The 22,572-nt window shown below is 36.8% G+C and overlaps 1 protein-coding gene across 4 annotated transcripts in view; it reads right to left on the bottom strand.

The window, feature by feature from the left end:
- The window catches only part of ARHGEF6 (Rac/Cdc42 guanine nucleotide exchange factor 6), a 131,541-nt gene that overhangs the window by 9,438 nt on the left and 99,531 nt on the right, over positions 1-22,572 (bottom strand). For 2 of the 4 annotated variants that reach the window (XM_045583483.1, XM_045583484.1), the window contains 10 exons: positions 17,783-17,921; positions 14,693-14,752; positions 12,500-12,646; positions 9,466-9,552; positions 8,621-8,699; positions 7,017-7,162; positions 5,841-5,978; positions 4,053-4,073; positions 2,325-2,418; positions 1,083-1,172 (listed from right to left, as the gene is read on the bottom strand). In XM_045583483.1, coding sequence (XP_045439439.1) covers positions 1,083-1,172; positions 2,325-2,418; positions 4,053-4,073; positions 5,841-5,978; positions 7,017-7,162; positions 8,621-8,699; positions 9,466-9,552; positions 12,500-12,646; positions 14,693-14,752; positions 17,783-17,921 — 1,001 coding nt within the window. The remainder of the gene's footprint in view (positions 1-1,082; positions 1,173-2,324; positions 2,419-4,052; positions 4,074-5,840; positions 5,979-7,016; positions 7,163-8,620; positions 8,700-9,465; positions 9,553-12,499; positions 12,647-14,692; positions 14,753-17,782; positions 17,922-22,572) is intronic. The other 2 variants (XM_036443454.2, XM_045583482.1) reach the window with 2 other exon arrangements.

Below are 22,572 nucleotides of genomic sequence, written 5' to 3'. Positions count from 1 at the left end.
CATCTATCAACTCTTGATGTGAAGAGAGGTGGTGGGAAGAGATGAGGTCAGATTTTGTATGAAGGATGTTGCTTCTGGTGTCTCCTTGTACCCTTCTCATTTCTACTTTTCACAATAAAAACTGCTCTCACTTCCCGTTTCTGGCTCTTCAAACCCTGTTAGCAGAACTTGGTATGCCCAAAGCCACAGCCAGGTTTTGCCTGTGAAGCAGAAGTTGTGACAGTCCCCTCTTCATGGTCAAATGTGCCAACTTCCACATTGAACATTTTCCTTATGATAGTCTTAGAGACAGTCACTGCAAAAGCATATGTCAAGGCAGTCCACCTAAGTGATCCCCTCCCACGCTTGAGATGTGTCAATGGCTGCCCAAAATGGAGCATGATAGAGAATTCATTTCTTACCCAGATACCAAATCCCAATATAACCTATCCTGAGACATGATTATGTGACCTGGCTTTTTAAAAAGCACAAAGATGAATCAGAAAACATTATCTTGCTTTCATTTTGTAACGTGAAAGTTGTTCAGGGAATTATCCTCACCTAATAATTCCCTGATAAATTGCATACATTCCAACAGCCCCCTGCTAAGCAGCTCTATTTCCAGATTTTTAGAGCAACTTTGAAACTTGAGTTTGGTGAAGCTCTGTCTGCTTAAATATGCAGCTGATCAAAGATAGTATTTTGACTTCCTTTCCAAATCTGCCTATAAGAATAGATTAGCATCAGTTCACAGACACAGGAACTCTCTGGGCTCTTTAATTCCTAACTAGTGTTGATGAAGGTATCTGTGTACTTCAAAGGAGAATGACTTTAAAAAAAAATTTTTTTTTCATTTCTATCACCTCCAATTTTTTACTCTTGCATCTCTCTTTCTCTCTGGGTGAAAAGAAACTGGGTAAACAAACCGCTTGGTAGGTAAAACCACCTTATCTGAAAGATGCAGTCCTATACCGCTCCTCTCTGCACTGCTCCTCTGAACCCAGTCACCTGCTTTAAATACCCTGCACCAATGTGGGTTGCTTTTCTCTTCTTTTAAGAGGCAGTGAACAGTGAAAAAGAAATTGTGGTTTGGGGGAACCTACTTGAGCCATGGCCTTGTTGAATATTTGTGCTGGTACAGTAGGCTTCAATCACTTTCAGAATCTGAGCGTCCTCTTCCAGAGCAGCGGTACCTGTCAAATGTAATTCATAATTACTCTTCATAGTGATATATGCCTCGGGAGCCTCAAAATTATGTAGTGAACTCCACTGCTATGGACTTGCCTCTCTGACCAGTGATGTTTCAGAAATACAGGAGCAAAAGCTTATTCAGTTCTCATAATGGAATGAGAGTGACACTATTCCCAAGGAGAACTGGGACCAGCGTCAGTGAGTTCAGCACCAAGGGTGGCATGCTCCTGAAGCCCATCCAGAGCTCTAAACTGGGGAGTCCTGTCAGTCTCTTCTTCAAGGCCACAGTTATAGCACTGGGCTTGAGACCAGCCTCAGCTCTCATCCAATACAATGCATCCTTCCTCTCTTTCAAATTCCAAGGCACACTTCTCTAGGAAGCTATCTCCATTAGGCCTAGACATTTTCCCAACCAACCAGCATAGTCACTGATTCTCCCTCTTCCTTCCTCCTCTTCCAACTCATTCTTGACATGACTAGATGGCAAAACCCTGTTAATATGCTGATGTGCATACTCAAGTGTGTGGTGACAGTGAGGGAGGGGAATGCAGAAACTAGAGTCAACAATTTATCCAGATTATATTTTCAACTAATACACACAGTTTTGTCACCCCTGGTAAGAAACTAAGAGGGGAAAATGTATCCAGCGCAAATGCTCATTTTAATGGTTCTAAACCTGGTGGGCAAAATATTCAACATGAAAACCGTATAGATGGTGTCTGCCTCCGATGACAAGAAGTGCAGCAGGAGACAATTTATTTAAAAAATGTAGTGGTCGCTGAAACCGGTTTGGCTCACTGGATAGAGTGTCGTGGTCCCAGGTTCAATTCCGGTCAAGGGCACGTACCTTGGTTGTGGGCACATCCCCAATAGGGAGTGTGCAGGAGGCAGCTGATTGATGTTTCATTCTCATCAATGTTTCTAACTCGCTATCCCTCTCCCTTCCTCTCTTTAAAAAATCAATAAAATATATTTAAAAAACAAACAAAAAAATTAAAAATAAAAATTTTATTGGTAAATAAACCTTTCCATGCATTTGTTGTTATGTAACAGATGATGCTGGGAGAGAGGGTTGCTCTAATCATCTGCTTTTTAAAAAAAAATTGTCTGTTATTTTATCCATTACCAATTTTCAGAAAATACAAAACACATACTTTTCCGAATTACATATTCCTCTTCTGATGGCTTTCTTTCAGTCTTTCTTTTATGAAGAAACTTCTTCATGGTTTTGGGGCTTTTACTAGATTCCTGTAAAAATAGAGGTTTCTTTATGAATTAAATTTATCCCCCCAAAAAAAATTTAAAAGAGCAAATAAATTTAAATAAAATGCTCTCTCTTATTTTGACAGTCTCAGGAGTGCATCAAAATGTAATACTATGCACAATTTAAAAAATGGTTCCAATAATCTCTGAAAGGTTAAGTAAAACAGAGGCAATGACATTGTCCTCTCAATTGCTATAAGGATGGGAGTAAGACTGGAGCATGCCTACTAAAGATGCAGCAGATTCTCCAGGAAACCAAATGCCTTTGGGGTATCATCTGCAGAGAAAGTAATGAATGTCAATCCTAGAGAAATACAGTATTACTAACTTGGTTTATATTCCCCACTGATACACTATTAAGGGAATTAAATCGTAATTAAATTATAACTACTACTGTAGTATATACCTCTTTTCAAAGAGCTTGAAATGATTTTAAAAAAAATCTTCCTGCCAAGACCAGTTTGGCTCAATGGATAGAGCGTCGGCTTGGGGACTGAAGGGACCCAGGTTCGATTCCGGTCAAGGGCATGTGCCTTGGCTGCGGGCATATCCCCAGTAAGGGGTGTGCAAGAGGCAGCTGATCGATGACTCTCATCGATGTTTCTAGCTCTCTATCTCTCTCCCTTCCTCTCTATATAAAATCAATAAAATATATATATTTAAAAAAATCTTCCTGTGCAATAGTCCCACAATGAAGAATATTAATTTCTATTTGTCTGATGGGAAAATTAAGACAAAGAGACTAATTTCCCCATAGTCAGAAAGAAGAGCCAACTGAAGGACTTCTTGATAATTTTAGGTTAGGAGTAACGTTCTTACAATCAAGCTCAATATCCTATATAATACAAGGGTAATATGTAAATCGATCTAACGGTAAAAGGATTGGTCGCTATATCCTATATAATACAAGGGTAATATGTAAATCGATCTAACGGTAAAAGGATTGGTCGCTATGATGCACACTGACCACCAGGGGGCAGACACCCAATGCAGGAGCTGCCCACTGGTGGTCAGTGCGCTTCCACAGCTGGAGTGCCGCTCAGCCAGAAGCTGGGCTCATGGCTGGCGAGCACAGCAGTGGTGGCGGGAGCTTCTCCCACTTTTGCAGCAGCACTAAGGAGCAGCAAGCCAAGCGGTAAGGAGTGAGCAGGTGGGCAGTTAGGAGCAAGGGGTCCCGGATTGCAAGAGGGTGCAGACCGGGCTGAGGAACCCCCTCTCCCTCACATGAATTTCATGCATTGGGCCTCTAGTACATATATAAAGCTATATTTTTAATTAGTAGATTTTAAAATATATAAATTATATCAATTATTGAATTTGTTTTGCCATATGCATAAAACGACAGACATGAAAAACTCATATGTGACAAAAATAACAGAAACAATCGCTTTAAAATACAGGCACACAGACATTTTAAAGCATTATAAAATGACAGTTTCATATGTATTTCACAAGAGCCTGCTTTTTGAAGAAAATACTTACATGCCAGAATTGCATCTTCATATTTTAGCTACCAATAATAACAAGGGACAAAACAAGCACAAAGGAAAGCTTCATTCATAAAAGGTTACAGCACAATATGATGTCACTGTAAGCCAAAGATAGTGTTCTACCCTTACCTTCAAGATATAAGACATCCTCTAAAGTGAATATGTAAAGAAAGAGAAGATGAGTGTGAGAGATCGATGGTTACAATGAACAAATCCATTTATCAATAATTCTAAAACAACATTTGAAATGTTAGTGTTATCATAAATTACACAGAGAGAATATCATCACGTTTCCCACATTAGTTTTAGATGCAATACCATCATGCAAAAGCCCAAGGAATACAGTTCTGTGCAAAATAACAAATGTTGAAAATAACTAAAATACACAGTGCTTAGTAAGAATTTATTAATAATTCTCTTCTCCCAGCCGAAAAAAATAATCATGCCTTAGTCTTAATGGATTAGTTCTGTGAAGGATTAAGTCAATTTTACCCCTCAAAGCTCACCTTAATTTGAATTTAGTAACTGACAAATTACAAAATATCCATCATCAAAGAGGGGACCTACATAACTATGAAGGACTCCTGGTTTAGATAATCAAAGAAAAAACTTGGATGATTGCAAGTATCACAGGTCAATTTTCAACGCAAACCTATTGGACTGTTTTCTGGCCAAATTCTGAAAAAAGGTACATAATGAAAATTCAGCTCAAGAGTTATTTTTCCTAACATGTTGGGTTAAACGGATAAAATAGTTCTCCAGTGTCCAAATATTGTTCCATTTATACTACACTAAGAGTTGAGGCAACAATTGAAACAGTAGCATGTGTTTCAAATAAAAACAAACTCAAAATTCAGCTAAGTCTTCATCATTTATCAAAACACCTATGATAGACAAATATATGCTGTCTCTCACAACTGTCATAAACCTAAATCTTCACTTACTAAGACCATTTTAAGCAACAGTTACATTTAAATGATGATCTTTTCTAAAAGCTAAAATGATGAGCAACAGGTTAAGGAAAAAAACGACTATTTGGATGGAAAATGTAAACTCCACACAGCTATGGAAGCTAGTGACTGACATTTCCTGATTGCAACTTCGAGAGAGAAAAAAAGCCTTGAAATCGTCACCCTACCCAAATACCAAATGTTCTTTACAGTTGACTTAGAAGACTCTTTTAAAAAGACATTCCTTTTGTTAAATTCTTTTCTTTTTTCAACTGCAGCAAAGAGTTCAGACTTTCATACTTCAGACACATGGCTTATTCCCATAAGACTCTACTGATTTGGTTCAATAGATCGAAATGATCCAAAAAACAGAAATGGGTCTGCTTGGTTGGAAATTCAACTCTAATGAAGTGGCTCTTGTTTGAGATGTGTATAAATCACCACCAATCTAAAAATTATCATATCATCATAAAGGTAAACCAAAGGCACTTCAAGAGGAAGTTGGGGAAACTCAGTACACATAAACCCTGTGGAAATTCAATAAATTTTTGTAGATAAACAATAAGGAAAATGAAAATTAAGAACTAAAAATAAATCACCCTAGCTGGTTTGGCTCAGTGAATAGAGCGTCAGCCTGTAGACTGAAGGGCCCCAGGTTTTGTTCTGGTCAAGAGCACATGCCCAGGTTGTGTATCAATCCCCAGCAGGAGGCATGTAGGAGGCAGCCAATTAATGATTCTCTCTCATCATTGATGTTTCTCTCTCTCTCTTTCCCTCTACGTTCCCCTCTGAAATCAATAAAAATATTTTTTAAAAACAAAATAAAAAAATCAGTGTATCATGCAATTCAAGATTGAATGCCATGTTCACCTATCATAAATTCTAAGCACATTCCCTCAGAATCATTGGTAATAAGCTACAGAATTAGCTTGTCAGAAGCATTTTATATCATATGTAGTAAAATTACCTCTTTATAACCTAGTGCTGCTGATGGTCTAAGTGGAGGAGCAGGTCGTAGACAACTTAAACTCCATGGTTTTATAATTTGAGGAGGCTCCAACGGTCCTCGGGGCTGTCCAGTAGAGCTAAAAGACTGGAAAAATATCTGATGAGATGTTGGCAGTCTGCCATTGGAACCCAACCTTATGCCCCGCAGTAAAAGAACATCAATAGTGTCAATGGACCAGCAGTGCCAGCCACAGAAAGGAAGGAACAAAACCCCAAAATCTCCAGTTTGAGAACTTGCACTTTCCAGTCAAGATTATGAGGTCTCTGTGGAAAAGTACTAAATGATGTCAATATCCTATAATCCTGTTCTTCCTCTCTCTTCAGCAATTTCATTAACGTCAGAATTATTTTTTCATTGATAAGGGAGAACAGTCAAAATTTAATGAGTTCCGTTATATGTTTAGATACTTAAATTGGTCATTTCATCAGAACAAACATAAGACAAACTGTAACAAAGTGAAGTAAGTAGCCAGCAATTGGCAAAGCTAATATTTGAACTCAGATCTTATGCCAAAGCCCTTGTTCTTCCTACCACAACACACAGTTCCCAAACTGGAATTTTGATATCACAGGTTTGAGTGTTAATAGACAACAGCGTATATTTGGTATCACTAAGCAAGTACAGTAAAATCTCAATTCAAATTCCATGAATAGCTAAATTTATGATAACTTGGAAGAAAGCAATACTAAGGGTTTACCCTTGAAGGCTACTGAGTGAATATGATAATATAGATGAGATTACGTGGAGATGCTTCAATACTTATGAAGGTAAACTATTGGTTTTGACTTAGCACATTATTATTATGAGAACAACAGTTGCTAACTAAAAATAAATCTTGACTGTCATTAAAATATTTTTGCAGGACTTCTGGTTAGAAAAACATTGCTAGCAGTTAGTTGGTACTCCAAGTTAAGGTCAAACTAAACTGCACACATTTAAGTAAAACTTTGTATTAATTTAGGTGGACCTCTCTCTACAACAAGAAATCTGAATTAGTGAGGTTTAACTGTACTTCAAAACCTACAGATATAGACTACCCAAAGATTAAGGGCATGCTCACTGTTTCTTATAAGTCCTCAGCAGACAAGATTTGACAACTCAGTAATCCCTGGACAGAACAAATGGACTACTTACAGAATGAGCACTACAAGATGATGATGATGTCTTGGATAATGAACTGCAGGAGGCAGGTCCTCTAATCAGTCTATACAGCTGTTCCAGCCATTCCTGGAAGTCCTGGTTGTTGCTGCAGTGGACCACAATTCTCTCCAATATGTGACCTGCATCACCCGCATTTGGAAACAAAAGGCAAGGAGAACCTTGAGCTTGACTCATTCAAAACCACATCACACAACTTGGAATTAAGTGTATATTTTCAGGAGTTTTTATACCTATGGGAGAACCCTTTTGAAACTACAATATAAAGAAAATATATGCTGCATTGCCACCATCTGTCCATCATCCAGATATCATTGCTGGCATGTACATACAAGGAACTATTTGACATTGAAACTGGGTCTCAGAACTTTGGACACTGAAATTGGGACTCAAATGTTTTTTGTTATTATATGTTTATTTCCAGTCTGCAGTTGCAAGATTTTTCAAAGAAAATAAATGGGGGGAAATAGTTGTAGAGATAAAGAAGCAATGAACAGACTGTCAAACTATAGCGGGAAGGCAAGGGAGGTTGGGGGAGGGGGCTGTAGGAAATCAATTGAAGGACTTGTATGTATGCATATAAACATAACCAATGGATATAAGACATGGGGGGAAGGGGGTGGTGAAAGCATATGTGGGCGGGGGAGGTAGGGGAGGCTGGGGGAGGTCAAGGGGGTAAAAAAGGAGACATTTACTACTATTTGTAATCCTTCAAATAATAAAAAACGAAAAAAGACACTTTTTAAAAAAAGAACATATATCTTGTGATAATAAAGAAATAGTTATATCTGATTTATAAATCTGTCCTTGATTTCTACTGCTTACGGAATCTTAGAAGTAGTATAAAACTTCACTCTAGACAAACTCACAATCCAAAAATTTAAGTATAGAGTCCATTTAATTCATAATATAAAGTGATAATATTGTAGTTTTATCCAATATCAAAGTTGAAACAAAATCCAACTAAGACTAGTTACACCTAACATCAAATCTTTTACTCCCTATTGGGGGAAAAAGGGGATAAGGCCTGGGGCCATTATCCCAGTGTTCACCATTGCACCATATCAGTACATAAAGTACAAACCATTGACCTGGCAGAAGGGACAACAGGCTAAAATGTCAGAGAACCAGGCATTTTCTCAACTTGTGAAAAAAAGTTTTATGGCTTTTCAGCACTTTTTATAAACATAATAAAATCTTGCTAATTCATAGGCTGATGATAAAATTGCTGATAAAATTCCACATCTTGGGCTTCTCTGCCACCAGGGAATAGATGGCAGAAAGGAGAGAAAATTGCATAAACCTAAGTCCATTTTGTTATTTCTTAGCTCTAACAAGTAGCTCTTATTCAAGAGAAAATTGAAACTAATGACAAAGCTGAGGCTTTTGAATGACCAGGAGACTTCTCTGTTCTATAGCTGTACCCTAATTATCCCAGGAAATGATATATACTTTGTCATGCCCATGCAAAAGTTACTCGTGGACTATATAACAGAAAATAATAGCATTTATTTATTTAAACTCCACTTCTTTCCAAAAAGAATTTAAAGTAGCTACATTAAAAAGAGAAAATTACCTACCTGTGATTTCAAATGTGTAGTCATTCCCTTCAATTTCATCTAATCTAGTCACCACCATTCCTGCTATTGGTATTTTTCCCTACCAGAAAAAAAAGAACATTTCCCATTAATTCTGTGGTTGCAAATGTCTCTGCTTAGTTCTATTATATTTCTGACCCTCTCAGGAATCACTGCCAGATTATGGATAGATATATTTCTCTGGTCTGTCAATAGATAATGTTTTCCTGTTTTAAATTTCAATAAGTTAAGAGGAAAAACTGGGTTGTGTTTTGCTAGCACATCCTAAACCATAAGGTCAAGATTTATAAAGAGCTCACTTTTCAAGCACATTTTCATGAAAAATCAGTAAACAAAGACACAAATTTTGTGAAAATTAGTAATTGCTAGGCCAAGATAAGAGGCAACAGCAATTTATAATACTCCATATTTAGGTAACAGACTAAAGGAAGTTTAATTTCTTAAGGAGTGTAATGATTTGCATCTCAGAAATTCAAACCATATGATGAGACTGTTAGGATGAGGTTTCAGCTTTATAGTTTTTTAACAGTAATGATATAATATGGATCTGTAAAATGCTTTTGCTAATTGATCTAGTTGCAGACTTATATTTCTGTTTATACATTTATAACCAGAGCAGTGGACTTTCTGGATAAACCCATTATAGTAATACAAAGGATCTAAGGAACATCTGCTCTTACAAGCTATATACATAATTACAATGAATGTTCAGAACATTCTGCCTTTTTTGGATGGAGCTTTTAAAACTATAATAGAAATATTGCACCTGGATGGAAACCTCTTTTAACTATGGGTCCTGCTATTTGTTCTATACGAAATCTACTAACCTGATAGATAAAGCCACTCATCCGAGGACTTGCAGATAACATTATCAAGACATTTGAAAATAACATGAGGTACCGCTCCTCTTTTTCCTAAAGTGGGATGAAAAATATTAAATGAAGAATAGAAATTGGACATTTTGTTTGTTAAGAATTTCTGGCCCTAGCCAGTGTGGCTCAGGTAGTTGGAGCATCATCCCGTACACCAAAAGGTCATGGGTTTGATTCTCGGTCAGGGCACATATCTAGGTTCTGTCCCCAGTTGGTACATGTACGGGGAAGCAACTGATCGATGTTTCTCAATAGATATTTCTCTCTCTCTCTCTCTCTCTCTCTCTCTCTCTCTCTCTCTCTCTCTCTCTCTCTCTCTCTCTCTCTCTCTCCCCATTCCTCTCTCTAAAATCAATAAACATCTCCCGTGGAATCACTATTTTGTAACATAGATCTTACATAAGGCAATGAAACATGAACAACAAATTTAAAAGAAAGATACTCAACTTAAAAGCACAGAGCTAGTTGAATTTTATTTTGAAATGGATATAAACCGAGTCTCTCTCCTTCCCATATATAACAATTAAATACAAATAACCCTGGTTGTTTCCCAAGTATGTAAAGCTTGAGAAGTCACACAATGCCTTCCTGTCCAAGCTGCATTCAGAGCACAAGATAACTATCTAGGTTCACAAAAAGAAAACAATTCTAGCCGAAACCGGTTTGGCTCAGTGGATAGAGTGTCGGCCTGTGGACTGAAAGATCCCAGGTTCGATTCTGGTCAAGGGCATGTACCTTGGTTGCGGGCACATCTCCAGTAGGGGGTGTGCAAAAGGCAGCTGATCAATGATTCTCTCTCATCGATATTTCTAACTCTATCCCTCTTTCTTCCTCTCTGTAAAAATCAATAAAACATATTTTTTAAAAGAAAGAAAAAAAGAAAACAATTCTATTTTGAAAAGTAGCAAAATAAAGAGGTTTTCAGTTTATAGGAAATTTATTATGTTCTAACATGTATGTTAAATTCTTATTTATAAAATTACTTTTAATTAGTAAGAACAAGATAGTTTTTGCATACACAAAGAGAAGTAAACACTTTATAATGGCACTAAAGGAAATTTTACACAGGATTTCTCTGAATTCCTTTAAACAGATATGCAATTAGTAGATGCAAGTAATTACATTCAGCTTACATTTCCATCCATCTTAGCTTCAATTATTCTTATACCTATCTCCATCACCTTCTTCCCACTTGAAAAGAGCAACCTTTTGAAGCTAACTCTTCTAAAAAGGGCTTTCCATCCTTCCACATCTTTCTCTTGCCTGGCTTCCTTCTAAAGATATCTCATCTCCTTCTTCCAGCAGCCTCGCCTATTTAGTCAGCTTTTTCTTTTGGCTTGTAACATATGCACATTTCTTATCATAATGGGCTTTCACTTGCCCCTGTGACTACTTACATAAAATACTTCTTGTTATATTTCACTGGTCTACAAATAGATAATGTTTCCCTGCTTTAAATTTTAACCAGATAAGAAAGGGGAAAAACTGGGTTGAGTTTTGCTGCCTTCATGTTCTCCCTATTGATCCCTACCTACTTGCTTTGTTCTCTTAAAGTAATCAATAACTTCTTTTAGCAAAATCCAATCGCTTCTTCTTGGTCTCCATGCTCCTTGAACTCTGAACCTTCTGTAGCACTCAGCTTGACCATTTTCAAATTCTCTTCCTGGAATTTACATGACTCCACACTCTCCCAGTTCTCCTCTATCTTCCTCTTTGTCTTTTTGTTCAGGCAGTGATTCTTCCTTCCTTCATCGAAGATGTTTATCCAAAGATGTGAAACTCTAATAAACTCTCTGCATATACCTCCCAGAGGAGTACCTACATTTTAAATGAGATTGCTTATTAACCCTAGGTAATGAATCTCTGACAGAGACCTGTCAGGGAGCATAGGAAGATGTTTTAAGAGTGGGAAGGCAATTCTAACACCAGATAAATCATACCAGTTGACATAATCAACCTTCCTCCCTTACTCTGCCCTCTTCCTAAAAGACATAATACATCTTCAGTCCTCTGTACTTCTCTCTGGGTATTTACTTCCTTGAAAGGCCCATCTGTCAGAGGCATCTAAGTCTCTGCTTCTAACTCTGATCTCCCACCCACATTTCTACACTATTTTAACAGCTACCAACAAGACATTTCCACCTGAATACCTACAGTCACTTGAAAGCTAACATGTCTAAATTACATTTGTTATCTCCTCTAGCCCATATGTCACAACTTCCTATAGACTCCCTTTTAAACATGCCTGAGATTTGCCCCTTAAGTTTCATTCTCTCCACCACTACCTTCGTCGGGGGTACTTATCACTTTCCAACTCAGCTACATGTTCTGTTTCTAGCCCCACCCCCTCCATCTTATCTGACATATACGGTTGTCAGATTAAATATCCCTTTCATTATGTTTCTCTACTACCAAAGTCTCATAGTTTCCTATTGCCTGCTGTGTCAATGTGAACTATTCTTGTCTGACATCCAAGGTTCTTCATAACCTGACTCTGACTCAATCAACTTCTTCACTCTGTCCAACATGCTTCCTCTGCTCCTAACAGACTGTCTTCTCACTGTGCTGTAGGAAAAAAAGACCATTTCATGTTCTCTTCTGGAATAAAAATGACATCTACCTTATAAAATCCTTTCCTTCCCTCTACGTAGCCCTCCTCCTCAAATCTTATCTTCATAAAATATTCTTCTTACTCTCTTCCTTCTCTGAACTTCAATAGAATCTATTGTTGAGGTTGCACAAACTGCCATTGACTATTTTGGTTTGTTTTCTACTTGCAACTTGTGTTTTAATCTATTCTTAAGGAATTCTTTGAAGGCAGAGAACAATGTGTGTTCTGTCTTCCTCTCTCCCATAGCACCTAGCAGTATTGGGCAAATAATAGGTGCTCAGTTTATTTGAATGTTTGAGCATTTGACCTTGATTGAAGAATAAAGGAAGAAAAATATGAAAGATGTAAAGAATGGTGTTGAGATTTGAAACATCTTACCTCACATGTTCCGTACTGTAACATTACTTGTGACATAAAAATTACATTTCCCAATGTTTTAATATCCTCCCCTTCCCATGCCTGAATAGGTTCAGAAAGTATCTGCAACTCCAGCTGTTTTCGTTTTCTTAGATCTTGGCACTGTCCCTATAGAAGGAAAGCAGAGGAAAAGAAATTTTTATGAAACACACCTAAAACAAGACCAAAGTAAGATGTGGCTTTTGAGTCTCATAGACTTCAACTGAGTTCCTATTCCTCACATGAATCCCATCACCGATGTCTTGACAGATAGAAAAATCCACTACTCTGAATTTCTAGCCTTGAGTCCCCAAAAGTCTTTTGAAGAAGAGCTACTTTTCATCTTGCCAAAATATGAAGATACAATGGAGGAAGGAGCTTGTTTCTCCTTCCCTGCAAGGAGTATGGAAAGACAAGTAGCAGAATCACATCAAACAGAGCCAGGAGACCAATTGGTATATTCAGATCTTCTGGATGATGTCCTTGTTCTAGCTCCTCTCAATCTTGTCTACCTGCATAAATAGTGCTTTAATTACAAAGCAATTTTATTTTTCTAATACATGCTCAGTTTCCAATCAACTAACATCTTAATTAAAAAAAAAAAAGTGACTCCAGGTATGGCTAGCATGGCTCAGTGGTTGAGCATCAACCTATGAACCTACTGGCCACGGTTCAATTTCCAGTCAGGGCACATGCCCAGGTTGTGGGCTCGATCCACAATGGAGGGTGTGCAGGAGGCAGCCAATCAATGATTTTTCTCTCATCATTGATTAATGTTTCTATCTCTCTCCCTTCCTCTCTGAAATCAATAAAAAATATATTAAAAAATAAAAATAAGTGACAGAAAAAGAGAAAATTTAATTCTTTATGCCACAGTGAATCAAACTAATTTTATAATAAAACATATGTACTACGCTACATTGTATTTAAGAACTACTAGTAAATTCTATTAAAAATACTAAAATTTTAATCCTAAAAGGTTTGGACAAAAAGAGACACACCTGAATTTCATGATTACAAATGAAAAATACAAACCAAGAAGCAATAGGTGGGATACAAATACAATACAACACACACACACCATTTCTTTCAGAAAGTGTGAAATTATCTTAGAGTAATTTAACAGTATTTATTATAAATTAAATGTAAAAATAAGCATATGATTAGTTATGTCATGGTTTGCAAATGAATGTCAGTTTTTTTGGATGTGTTTTCTATAAAATTATGCTGTCCCTTTCAGCAAATTGGAAACTTGAAGAAATAAATTCATTGTACATATATTTTTGAAGCATCTATAGTGCAAATAAATATAGTATCACCATCAAAGCAAGTTTTACAACATGTGTTGAACTGTGTAAAGCTGCCAATATTAGATTGTTTTTTTATCCATAATAGCAATTTTAACCTAATTCCTTATTCTGGTCTTCAATTTTCTGTTTAACCATGGACATAGTCAGGTACTGATCTTTCAAAAGCATTAAAAACGAGGTGATAGTGAATGTTGCATCACAACCTTATAACAAGAATCAATAACTAAACATTAATCTCAGTCACTTAGAATGCTACAGAAATGTCTCAACTGAAGCTAACTTAGTCAGTTGCCCAAAATAATGTTTTATTTCCTCCTAAAATGCCACTAAGTGGTTTTACATCAGTTAGTATCAAGAAGTCATTAGCTATCATGCTCAAGATATAAGATTACAGGTACATTTGATAGCAATCTATATAAAGCAATTGTATTTTAGTAGGTTTTTTACCTTTTAGATTTGATGAAGAATTTTTTTTTCATATGCAAAGAATAGACTCACACCTTTTGGCATACGTAGATGAATCTAGTATTGATGTCAGTCAGTGAACAAGTTGCACCAACATAAAGTGAGCAACACAGGGGTAAAGACAGAGACTAAAGGAAACCCCCCACCTACACAGCAATGCTTAATGTGGCAGAGACTTCAAATGTGAGTGCTTTATACCCTCAGACTGGCAACCTTTCTTAGGTAAGCATGATTTTTGGAAGACAAGTTTAAATGAATCAATCCCAGCAATACTGTCACTGAAGCTTATTGTTTCCACTCTAAAGACCTTTTCGTAAGGAAAGAAATGTCACACACAAATTACTCTTTTAGAAACACAGCACAAAAAAATGGAGAAATATAATTTTAGAGCATCACCTACCATGAGTGTTTTGAATGCTACGATGGCTTTCAGAACATCTTGATGATCTGGATGTGTATCCTATTAAATGAATACATTTTAAAACAATATTAAAAGAGAACAGATCAGCAGTTGCAGGGGTTAGAGGTGAGAGAAAGGTATGGCTGAAAAGAGATAAAAAGAAGAAATTTGGGGGATGATGGAACTGTTCTGTATCTCAATAGTGGCAGTAGTGACACAAATCTATGAATGTGTTAAAAGTCATAAAACTGACATCAAAAGAAAAAAGTCAATTTTAATGTATGCTAATGTAAAAATTTAAAAAAAAAACACACATTTGAGCATTTGCAATCTCAGCACCGCCAATTATTAGGTGATTAAGAAATGAAAACCTGACAGGAGAGCTCAGTTGGTTAAAGTATCGTCCTGATGTAGCAAGGTTGTGGGTTTGATCTCTGGTCAGGGCATATGCAGGAAGCAACCAGTGAATGCATGGATGGGTGGAGCAACAAATCAATTTTTAAGCTCTGGCCACTGTGGCTCAGTTGGTGGAGTGTTGTCTGTACACCAAAACACTAAAAGGTTGTGTGTTCAATCCCCAGTCAGGGTGTATGGAGGAGGCAACCAATAGATGTTTTTCTCTCACATCAATGTTATGCTCTCTCTCTCCTCTACCCTTCCATTCTCTAAAATAAAACTAAAAAAAATTTTAAAGATATGAAGATGGCTGGTAACACATAATTATATTAATATTTGAAAACCACAAATATAAAAGCAAAAGTTAACATTTTCTTTTTTGCTGTTAATAAGTAATAATTGTTTGGGGGTATCAGTCACATCGTTAGTAAATGACAATAGATAGGGAATAATGGAAACAGAGTGGTGGTTAAGAGAAAAATCAATCTAATCTCATCTCCTAAAATGCTTATTCTTTTCTTTCAGCAGACTCAAATGGCAAATGGGGGGTATCCAAGTTTTATACCATGTATGCCTTCTTAAGCAAGGTTATTACATATAGTCTGCAATTCCACAGTATTTACAACCCCCAAAAGTGGACAGCTTCAAAAATTGCTTTGAGAAATGCACATCTCCATAACTGTCTATGTAGAAAAGTAGAGCTATTTACGGGTAGATATACACCTATATGGGGTTATATGAAGTATAGATATGTATCTAACATTGGGGGTATATATGTACCTAACCTTTGCAATTCCGCTGGAGTAATGGGAAGACAATCTGCTGCACTACCAGCCTTGGGTGATAAAATAGAGAGATGAACAGACTAGGGGTCTGACCCAAGCCCAAACCAGCATTGTTTAATGAAAGGAAAGGTTGTATTCTTTTTAACTTAAATTTATCCTTACCCAAATCAGCTGTAAAGTTCAGGTTCTACTCTTCCATTAGCCATCAGCCATACTAAACAATCAGAAAGCTGGATTAAGTGTCTTACTGGTGGTGAATTGGTGCTAAGGGTGTGTATTATCTGATGGTGGAAAATGGAAGGCAGCCAAGACAGGTAACTGACAGCAAATGTAGGCAGGAGTCGAAATGGGCTCTGATACAAGGAAGGCCAAGATAGAGGATCCAAGCAGTAGGAGATCTAGGGATTTTTCTCTCTGAATTAAGTGTATATTCGTAGTTCAGCACTGAGCAGTAACAGAAACTGAGGCCACTAGTTTCTGGATTTTAGTGATAAGCAAGGAGGGGCAAACCTCAAACCGTTCATCAAATTGTTTAAGCTTTTAGAAAGACATCCGGAGGTCAGCACCTTTCCAAGCCCTAACTAAAATTTCATTCCAGTGGGCTTTACTATTAGTCCCCCACTGCCTCCAGCTTTCCGGCAGTTCAAATAACCTGAGAATGTGGTTTTGCTCAGAGTAAATGTTTTCAATCCTTACAAATGCTGACAAGACAAGCAGTATGCAACTTTTTTTTTTTTTTAAGAGATAATCAAACCCTTTAAAACCTCAAACCTTTCCCCCAGACACAGGAAGAGCAAGTATGGTGAGTGCAGCCTCCTCTAGCAGGCCCTCCTTTTCCACCCACACCTCAAAACCCCATGTTCAAGAGCAGCTTAAGAAGCTATCCCATTATTTGTTTTTTTAATAAGAGTGCCTGGCTCTTGGTAAAAAATAAAAAAAATTAATAAATAAATAAATAAAATTCAATTATCAGGCCTCATTGAAATCTTACTGTTTAGAAAACATATGGCTATGTTACAGCTGTGGCAAGTTCATTGTAAGTTTATAAACAAAAATGTGAGGGGATCTTGATGTATGGATGCATAGAGAGATAACCAATTATTAATCTTTAAGGAAATACAAGAATCTTCCATTATAATCCAAAGTCGGGCAGCTGAATGACCACAGAGCTCTAGAGATAAATACTCCTGCCTGTATCTCACAATAAGGTTGTTCATATACCAGAACAGAAGATTTCCTGGACGATTTTGATTGAACCACCATCTACAGATGAGAGGGCAGAAGAAAACCTAAGTCAACAAGTTAGCAGAGACTTGAGGGAAGCAACAGGACCAAAGCTGGGAGGGGGAAAGGAGAAAGAAAATGATCATGAATATTTAATAGGAAAGAGTGGATATCATAAGTTCATGGTGATTATAGTTTATAACATTGTATTGTATACTTTTGCTAAGAGGGTAGATCTGAAGAGTTCTCAGCATAAAAAAAAATTGGTAACTATGTGAAATGATGGATGTGTTCATTAACTTGATTGTGGTAATCATTCCACAAGATTTGTGTATAATGAATCACCACATTATACACCTTAAGAAAATCATGTTGTATAACCTAATATACACAATTTTTGTTTGTCAATTATACTTCAATAAAGCTGGGGGGAAAAATAAATACAAATGCATAAAGAGTAAAGAATATTCTGGGGGGGGGTGTGAAAGAATGCCCCTTTATTTTGCTGCACAAAAAGGAAAACCAAAAGTCTGGGAAGAGGGGAGATTGGGTCAAGAAAATTTGGAAACTAAGGCTTTTTCTGAATTCTGCAGTCAGGCTAAGTTTGAAAGCAGACTGACAATTCCCTCCAAGAGCAGAGCCCCATAATCTATACATGAGCTTAAAAAAGCTAACCTTCCCTTACCTCCATATGCCGTTCCAACTCTTGCAAAAGAGTAACATACTTCTCCAGTCTCATGAATGGTTTGCTGAGGCTTGTTGTTAAAATGAGGATACCTGGGCTGGATGCACCTTGATTTTCCATAAATTGCTCCAGTTCATCACTACCAAAAGGACAAATACAAATTTGTTACTGCTTCATATTTCATGGGGGGAAAAAACTGAACATTATTTAATGTATTTCACATAACATAAAACCAAATAAAATTTTGTTTCACTAGTCTAAATGCTGTCCCTTTCATTTTAACTTAATCCAAAAAACCTTTATTCAGTTCCTCTATGCAATCAGCATTGCACGGAGCACTGGGGCTACAGTGGTGAGCCAGACATTCAAGAACCCTGGCTTCATTTACTCAACCAACAATTATTGCATCTGCTAAGCAACAGGCTCCATTCTCTGCTGGGAATACCACAATGAACAAAACAGAAATTCCTACCTATAAGGAGATTGCATTCATGGGAATAGGGCATACAGTCTATCAGATGACCTTGATATCAGGTTTTAATAGCTATTTACTTGTTGCTTCAAACATCCTAGCTATTGGCTGGTCAGATGCCAAGCTTAGCAACTCACCAAGTGCTTCCTATTACCGGAGCACCCACTTATATTGTTCCAGAATCAAGAACTAAATTCAGATAGCAGCCTGTTTGTATGCCTAACTATAAAGTCAATTAGCCTAGGATCCAAACAACTTGGTTAAAACTAAAGGAGAGTATATTAACAGTTTATTAACTATGTCCTGTAAATGATTTAGTCTCAGCTTGTACTTTCTCTGCCATTTAAGCACCCTGTGGGTTGTCTTCACCAACAAGATATTGAGTCCCAAGGCTGCAAGATCATTTTAATATACATTTACACAAAATATAATTAAAGAACACCTACTGCCTAACTAAAGCATATTTTGAAACTTCTGTATATCACTTGATTCCTTTACCTCTTTGCTTGCCCATACATATCCAAAAAATAAATAAAAATGTATAGGGAAAATTGGACAGATACATGCAAAAAAATGAAACTAGATCACCAACTTACACCATACACAAAAATAAACTCAAAATGGATACAGGACTTAAACATAAGATGGGAAACCATAAAAATACTAGAGGTATCCACAGGCAAAGAAATCTCAGACATACGCCGAAAGAACTTTTTCATTGATACTGCCCCTAGGGCAATGGAAGCTAAAGAGAAAATAAACAAATGGGACTACATCAAAATAAAAAGCTTTTTTATAGCAAAAGAAACCATCAACAAGAATAAAGAATATTCTGAGTCTTCTTGTATCTGTTTATTTCTTTCCACTCCCACTGCCACGGCTTTAGTTCAGGCATTCTTATCTTATCTGGTTCACTTCAATAACCCAACTGGTCTTCTGGGCTTTTTCACTTCTGAACTATTCTGAATACCATCATTTTAATCCTGTTGCTTTTCTGCTCGAGAACCTCTGCTTGCCTATGAGATCATGGCTTAACTTTTTTTAGACTCCTACTGGCCCCACCAACCTTTTTCATCACCAAGAGAAATCCTCAACTACTTATTGTCCCTAGGACACATCTTATCCAGTGGTCCCCAACTGTGATGCACTGCAATAAGTTGTGAAATGTGTTCAATGAAACTTGTTATCATTATTAAATACTAGGAGGGTTGAGAATGGTGTGGATTATAGGTTATCCCTATTAACAGACATTCTCCTTCTATGTTTTCTTTTTAACAGGAGAGAAAAGGATGGAGCTTCAGCTAATGTCTCAGCGTCCTTGAGTATCACATGTGTGTCAGAGGGGGGAAAGGACTAAGAATCGCTGCCTTAAGGAAAGGTAAATCGCATCTGAGTGGTCATATTTAATAATTAATATTATTTTAGCAGTTTTTGCAATCTTGCTCCAAAAGCAGCTGAAGGGAGAGAAGTGCCCAAAACTTGGAGTCATAAAACAGATTTGCTGTGGGCACACAGTGCAAGATACAAATCTTGTAACATAGAAACCTACACCTGAAGCCTATATGATCATATTAACCAATGTCACCCTAGTAAATTTAATAATAAAAATTTAAAAATAATAATAATGGATTTTCAAAAAAACAACCAAACAACAACAACAAAACCACAATAGATCTGGTGACCCTGGATCAGTGACCTAGCCTCAGATGACTCATCTGTAAAATAAAAATAAAATCTACTTCCTACTACAATTATTAAGATTAAATACTTGGGGTTTGTAAGGCTACTATTCCATGCTAAGATCCTTGCATACATTGGTTCTTATTTAATACTAGAGGCCTGATGCACGAAATTCGTGCGAGAGTAAGCCTTCCTTCCCCCGGCTGCCAGCACTGGCTTCCCTCTGGAACCCAGGACCCGGGCTCCCCTTGCAGCCTCGGCTTCATCTGAAAGGTCATCTGGAAGGACGTCTGGCCTAATTAGCATATTATGCTTCTATTTTTATAGATTCACAACATTTCAACACAGGTGTTATCCTCATTTTACAGATGAGAAACTTGAGTCTCAAGAAGAATGAGTAACAGCATGTACATGGCTAAGTTGGGGTTCATACCCAAATGTGAAGTCAAAGCCTCAGGTTTTTCCAAGACACCATACTGCCTCTGTATAGGAAAGTATTTTATAAATTTTAAAGTAGTCATTAGATGCATTGTTATTATTATTTCAAGGCAAATGCCTTGCTAAAGATAGCATCTTTTAAAACTACATTTTTAATAAATAAAATTTAAAAACTACATTTTTAATTGAAATTCAATTAATGTTTAATTTCCAACCAAAAGCATAAAGTGCACAAAGAGGTTTACAAATTCATGGAATATAAAATATAATTAGGAAAATAACTGGGACTTGGAGAGTGCATTTGAGTAGAAATGTAATTTAGAGAAAATCACTTTCCTAATTTCTTTTCAATTTACTAAACAAGTCTAACTTTTTTCTTTCCATGACTAAGTAACTGCGCATATCCTCAACATTCTACTCTAATATAAGTGATACAAAAAATAAAAGCAAATGTAATGTGTTCGCTGTTATTGCTTCTCATGCATATTTTAACTTCTAGGCTTATTAAATATTATAAAAAGCTTTTAAATTTTTCAATATAATGAGAACACTGGTTATTGGAAATAAAAAAATATATTTTACTACTGTAATTGAAAAATAAATTTTAAAAAAGAAAAGAACATTATACTAGTACAACAAAAGAACAAAGCTATCTCATAAAGCAACTGTCTTTTATGATAAATAGATTATAAAATGTACATTTTCATTTAGCCAAATAAATTTAATATACAAATTAATATACACAAGAATCAATACAGGTTATGGCAAAAGTAGGTTTACAGTTGTGAGTATGGGACACACAGAGTTTATTCTTGTATTAATATTAATTAATTATTGTATTATTTTCTATATGAACAACTGTAAATCTACTTCTGCCCACCCTGTATATCATTATCTCAAAGAACAATCTGTCTTTAAAATGCAGTTTTAATTTTATACAGCTTGTTTGAAATGTGAGTTAAGACTTCCTTGTCAAGCTTAACATGTTCTATATGTATGATATGACACAACAGAAGCATTTCTCAATGTATAAACCTCGTTTGAAACTCTACATATATTTACCTCATAAAATTCATGGTGGATGAGGTTCTGGGTTGGGCTGAAAGCTCAAGAAAACTATCTTACATTGTAATATAACTACAGAGCTTAACCATATCATGTACCTGTGTTTTTGTGGAACCTCTGCATAAGATTGCTACTTTGAATAATAATAACTCTACCTAGAACAGCTAGAAAAGGATCAGATATTTATTTCCTCTTCATACCAGCCTTTCATGGGAATCACTGTGGCCTGGAAAGGTAAGGTGAGACATGAGGATCTGGGAGGCCCTGGCCTCTGGCCAGTGGAAAATTCCAAGGCCGCTCTATTGGGTTGAGTAGTTACCTACTAGCCCTTTTTCATTTATCCAGTCCCAGAGACTAGGCTGTCTGCTGTTTTCGGAGGGTTTTTTGTTTGTTTGTTTTTTTGTCCCCACCATATTTTGTTTGTGTCCAGTCTCACTTTCTCCTTTCCCTGGATGCTCAAAGACAGAAACAGAACAGAATCTAATCTCAGCTTTTTTTCCTGTGCTCCTTGTCCCCAAAGCAAGGACACCATTCTTTGAGTTTTTCCTAGTCTTCACTGCTGACAACAGTAGTAACAGAGAGTTAATAAAACTAAGAAGAGGAAAAGTACAAAAAAAAAAAATACAGCTGTGGTTTTTATAGTAGTTGTTGCAATAGACACAGATCTGTCTTAGCACCAAATATCTCCTCCTCTCTATTAACTCCAGGTCCTTCTCCCTCATGCAAAGAATGGACACCACACTGAAGCATGGGAAGAAAGTGGGTATTTTTGTAAAAAGAGAAACATGAGCTACAACAGCAAGCCAAAGGGGAGAAAAGGGGGAAATCCCAAAAAACCTCACCCAGGGGATAGTAAAAGACCGGGGCAGCTATTCAAATATATGTAAATCTGCGAACACACCATGACTGGAGTCTGCTTATATATCCAAATTCAGATGATAAATTACTGCATTTTTTTATAAGGCACCACAGGTAATCATACAGTGTTAAGGCGCATGCTTTCTCATTGCCAGCTGCCACACTAATTTCTGGTATGATATTGCCACCTGCAGGCCAAAAGGATTCAGTTCAACTGACTGGTCTGCTCAGGCCAGGAGTGTTTTTCCTGCTTACAATTTGTCAGGGAAGGAACAGA

This window comes from Pipistrellus kuhlii, unplaced genomic scaffold, assembly GCF_014108245.1.
Source record: "Pipistrellus kuhlii isolate mPipKuh1 unplaced genomic scaffold, mPipKuh1.p scaffold_m20_p_19, whole genome shotgun sequence".
NCBI lineage: Eukaryota > Metazoa > Chordata > Mammalia > Chiroptera > Vespertilionidae > Pipistrellus > Pipistrellus kuhlii.
This window is presented reverse-complemented; position numbering and strand designations above follow the sequence as displayed.